The sequence below is a fragment of the Poecilia formosa genome, unplaced genomic scaffold, assembly GCF_000485575.1.
Source record: "Poecilia formosa unplaced genomic scaffold, Poecilia_formosa-5.1.2 Scaffold189, whole genome shotgun sequence".
In the NCBI taxonomy this organism is placed as follows: Eukaryota; Metazoa; Chordata; class Actinopteri; order Cyprinodontiformes; family Poeciliidae; genus Poecilia; species Poecilia formosa.
This window is the reverse complement of record NW_006800128.1, coordinates 977,021-980,988: the sequence shown is the minus strand read 5'-3', so window position 1 is coordinate 980,988 and position 3,968 is coordinate 977,021. Positions and strand designations below refer to the sequence as shown.

At 40.0% G+C, this 3,968-nt stretch overlaps 1 protein-coding gene across 1 annotated transcript in view; it reads left to right on the top strand.

The window, feature by feature from the left end:
* Window positions 1–616: 616 nt before the first annotated feature.
* The window catches only part of eapp (e2f-associated phosphoprotein), an 8,090-nt gene continuing 4,738 nt past the window's right edge, over window positions 617–3,968 (top strand). The window contains exons 1-5 of the mRNA XM_007566267.2: window positions 617–798; window positions 1,251–1,429; window positions 1,838–1,939; window positions 2,448–2,556; window positions 2,647–2,775. Coding sequence (XP_007566329.1) covers window positions 719–798; window positions 1,251–1,429; window positions 1,838–1,939; window positions 2,448–2,556; window positions 2,647–2,775 — 599 coding nt within the window. The 5' untranslated portion in view covers window positions 617–718. The remainder of the gene's footprint in view (window positions 799–1,250; window positions 1,430–1,837; window positions 1,940–2,447; window positions 2,557–2,646; window positions 2,776–3,968) is intronic.

Sequence of the window (3,968 nt, the reverse complement as noted above, 5' to 3'; positions counted from 1 at the left end):
TAACAGAAAATTGTGAGGGAGAATATTGAACCGTTAGTTTCTGAATTTAAAGGGTCATCTCAGATCACATTCAGATATTTTCAGCTTGAGTTGTTTTAAAATTCTTATAATCAGCTAAAACAGACTTTGCACATCTGACTAATTGTTAGAATCCGTCATTCCCATCATGTTTTATCTTTAACAAGCTCACAATACCACACTGTAATAAATTACATATACTTTCCTATACTTACTATGCTTTCCGACAGCACAGGTATAGGAATTACAACCAGTCATATCTAAACCTTATATTAAAACAAAATCTAAACAAGGTCTTTGCTTAAGTAGATTTGAGTTATTCAGCAGGGAAACAAACCAGAAAGTCAAGGCACACAATAAAGCTTTTGGGGAGGCCTATTCAAAGTCTGGATTTAAATTTAATAGAGATGTTGTGGCTGGACCTTGCTCCAAATCATGGCAAAACATCCTATTATTTTTATGGAATAATTGTTTTTTCACCTGGTACGGTACCAGATTCATTTGGGTTATTATTTATAATAAAACATCAATTAAATATTTTAGACACATTTGCTTTGCTCTCTAGTCCACTAGGTGGCGCTAAAGTTACTTCTAAATTAGTCAGCGTCCAATAAATGTAAACGAAGAAGAAGCTACTTCACATCCAGGTGGATTGGATTTATTTTCTCTTGTTATAGGTTTTGTTTTTTCTGTCTACAGAATGAACAAGTTGAGTAAACCCCAGGAGTTTGACTCGTATGAAATTGAGGAACCGAGCGACGAAGAGCGAGCTGAGAGCAGGTATGCTACACATTAGCTTTGAACCATTAGCATGAGGCTAGGAGCGAAAGGCTAGCTGGATGCTAACATGTAAACAAAACGCACGCGGTGGTTATATATTGAAGCCTAGTCCTAACTGTCAGGGTTTTATGTTGAGAGCATGGATTTATTTCTGGCAATAAGCAGCAGAGTAAGGCAGCGCATGAAGGGTCTTCATTAAACACACTGACAGCTCATGTGATTTTAGTGTTTATGTCCAACACTAGTTGGAAGAAAAGGTCATTTATTTTTGAATACTCGTATTGTCACCTTTAACCTTCCTGCAAAAAGGTTAAAGGTGACAAAGGTGTCACAAAAGTATCTCAACTTTTGCGATAGTATCTATGGATACGTCTATTCTACCTTTTATGGGACAGAAAGGAGGGACATAAGGCAACAATGTGTTTGCATAAGAACGTTTCACTTGGTTTCAGCTCAGAGGACGAGCTGGACGTGCTGCTGAACGGAACCCCGGAGCAGAAGAAGAAGCTGATACGGGAGTACCTGACAGGGGAGAGCGAGTCATCCAGTGAGGATGAGTTTGAAAAAGAGATGGAGGCTGAACTTAGCTCCACTATCCGGACCATGGAGGGAACCTGGGGACCAGCAGCTGGTAAGTTGGTTTACACTCCTAACTGCCATTCTACAAGGTTTGCGTCTCAATGAATCAAAATGATTCACACTATTTAGAGTTTGTCTGGAAATTATTCTGTAGAAATTCAGAGGGTTGACTATTAAAAGTAAATTGCAAAATAAATAGCAAAGCGTATGAGAACAGATTTAGAGACATCTTAAATGCAAAATAATGTGTCCTGTACAGTTTTGGCTTCACTACTGTTCTAATTGTGTTATTCCTCCAGCAAATGGCCTTATAGTGAGTCTGTATGGCCTAATTAATAATTAGATAATTACGAAGTTAGTTGATGATTGTTTAAGTAACTGATGTCTCAGATTGTTTCAGCCTTAAATTGAACATTGTGAGTTCATTTTCAAATAAACTGACATAAATATTCCGTGACAGATCCCACAGGTGGAGGAAGTGCTGGAGCTTCCTGTGTTTCCAAACCTCAGATGTACGATAAGGTCTACTTTGATTCTGACTCAGAGGACGACGACACACCAGGTAAGAGATCAGTCTGCACGGTCCATCATGAAAAAGACCTTTTATTCTTTCTCTCTATGCCTATATCAGGTCAGTTAGGATTACCGTAACTGTCTCTGTTTACTCCATGCTAGAATTCTGAAAGATGCTTTTTTCTAATTCAGAAGTTTTTTTTTTAAGATTTGTTTTTGGCTCTAGTGGCCTTTATTTGATAGTTAATTGACAGGAAAGTGGGTAATGAGAGAAGGGAGAAGACATGCAGCAAAGGTCACCAAGGCCGGGAATCGAACCTGCGACAGCTGCGTCGAGGACGAAGGCCTCCATATGTGGGTTGTGCTTAACCCCTGCGCCACCACAGCACACCCCTGACGTGTATTGAGTTTTAAGTAAAATCTAACCCTAACCCTAACCAACTGACCTGCAGCAGGAAAACTCTCTGTTTAAAGTTAGAAAGTGTGGAGGAAAAAACAGTCACCTGGTTTAAGTGGCCATGTTGAGTCTTGAACAGTGATCTGAATCTGTACTCTAGGCAGCTCCACAGACCGGCGGCGTAGGCAGCGGATTGTTCCCAGTAACGATGAGCTGCTGTATGACCCAGATGAGGACGACAGGGACCAGGCCTGGGTGGACGCAAGGAGGTACCGGCATGTCCTTTTTCCTGCTATGAAAGTGCAGGACAACAATGTTTTTCCTCTCAGTGTAAATCGGCTTTCTTTCGTCCTGTGAAGGTATAACGGCAGAAAGCATCAGAGCACAGCATCCCGGTCCCAGGCTGGCCAGAACCATCGCCTCCCCAGCAGTGACGCCGTGTTGAACTGTCCTGCCTGCATGACCACGCTCTGCCTGGACTGTCAGAGGTCAGGAGGAACACAACCACCTCCACATCCACACTGAGCATGTGCAATATATATGTCAGGCTGTTGGGATCACAGAGACTTGGTCTTCAACATGTTGGCTGTAACCTCTTGGTAAACTTAGAGATTATACCCAACTGCAACCTACAATCATCTCCTTTGTTTTGTTTACATTCAAGATGATTTGATTGTTCCCTCACCAATTCACAAAGTGGTCCACCAGATCCAGTGGTGGAGAAAGTACTCAAAAAATGTACATAAGTAAAAGTACAAATACACAGACAAAAATGTACTCAAGTAAAAGTAAAACTACCACATTAACATTTGTACTTAAGTAAAAGTAAAAAAAAGTACTGGCTTTTAAAAAATACTTAAGTATTAAAAGTAAAAGTACTTGCTAATCCCTAATACAATATCATTAAGTGAACCCGATCGTATTTAATTTTAATACATTAGAAATGTGCCATTTTAATGAACAATGCCACAGATAAAGCATGTTTTTATTATGTTTACTCTGTAACATAGTTTAGACTTAGATATGTGATTCTATGCATCATAATTTCAGGGATGAAAACATCTTGTCTCCTGTCCTAACATAACATGAACTTCACTTTTTTTTGCCACTAGTGGCTTTTATTTTTAAAGAAATCCATCAGAAAGGGGATGGAAAGAAGGTGGGTGGGGGAGGACATGCAACCGAGGAGCCACGTAGCAGAGTTGTAGTCAAGGCCACCTACCCAAGACCAAGTAAAGACCAGCACCCCCCGCTACGTGACACAAAAAAAATTAAGTTTTACCTTCAAAATTGCTTCTCAGTAAAGATCCATCCAGAAGAATCGGATCGTTCCTGAATGTCATATCAATATATTGCACTTTGGTCACAGCATTGTCCCATATATGTGACACCTCAGTCAACACCTCCACACAATAATTCAGCGCATGAGTGACAACTTTTTTCATCGCAGATGCAACATGTGTCTCTGTACAGCTAGTATCCATTATTAAATCTACTTAAGTAAAGTACAGATACATGAAAAATTTACAGTAATGAAGTACTTGTACTTTGTTACTTCCCACTACTGTCCAGCTCTGTGTACTCAGCCTCTTGTCCATCTCTGATACACCGAACAACTGCAACCTAAGTATTTCTGTAGATGACATAAGTCAGTCTTATGCTGGAAGTTTGAAGTGTAGAG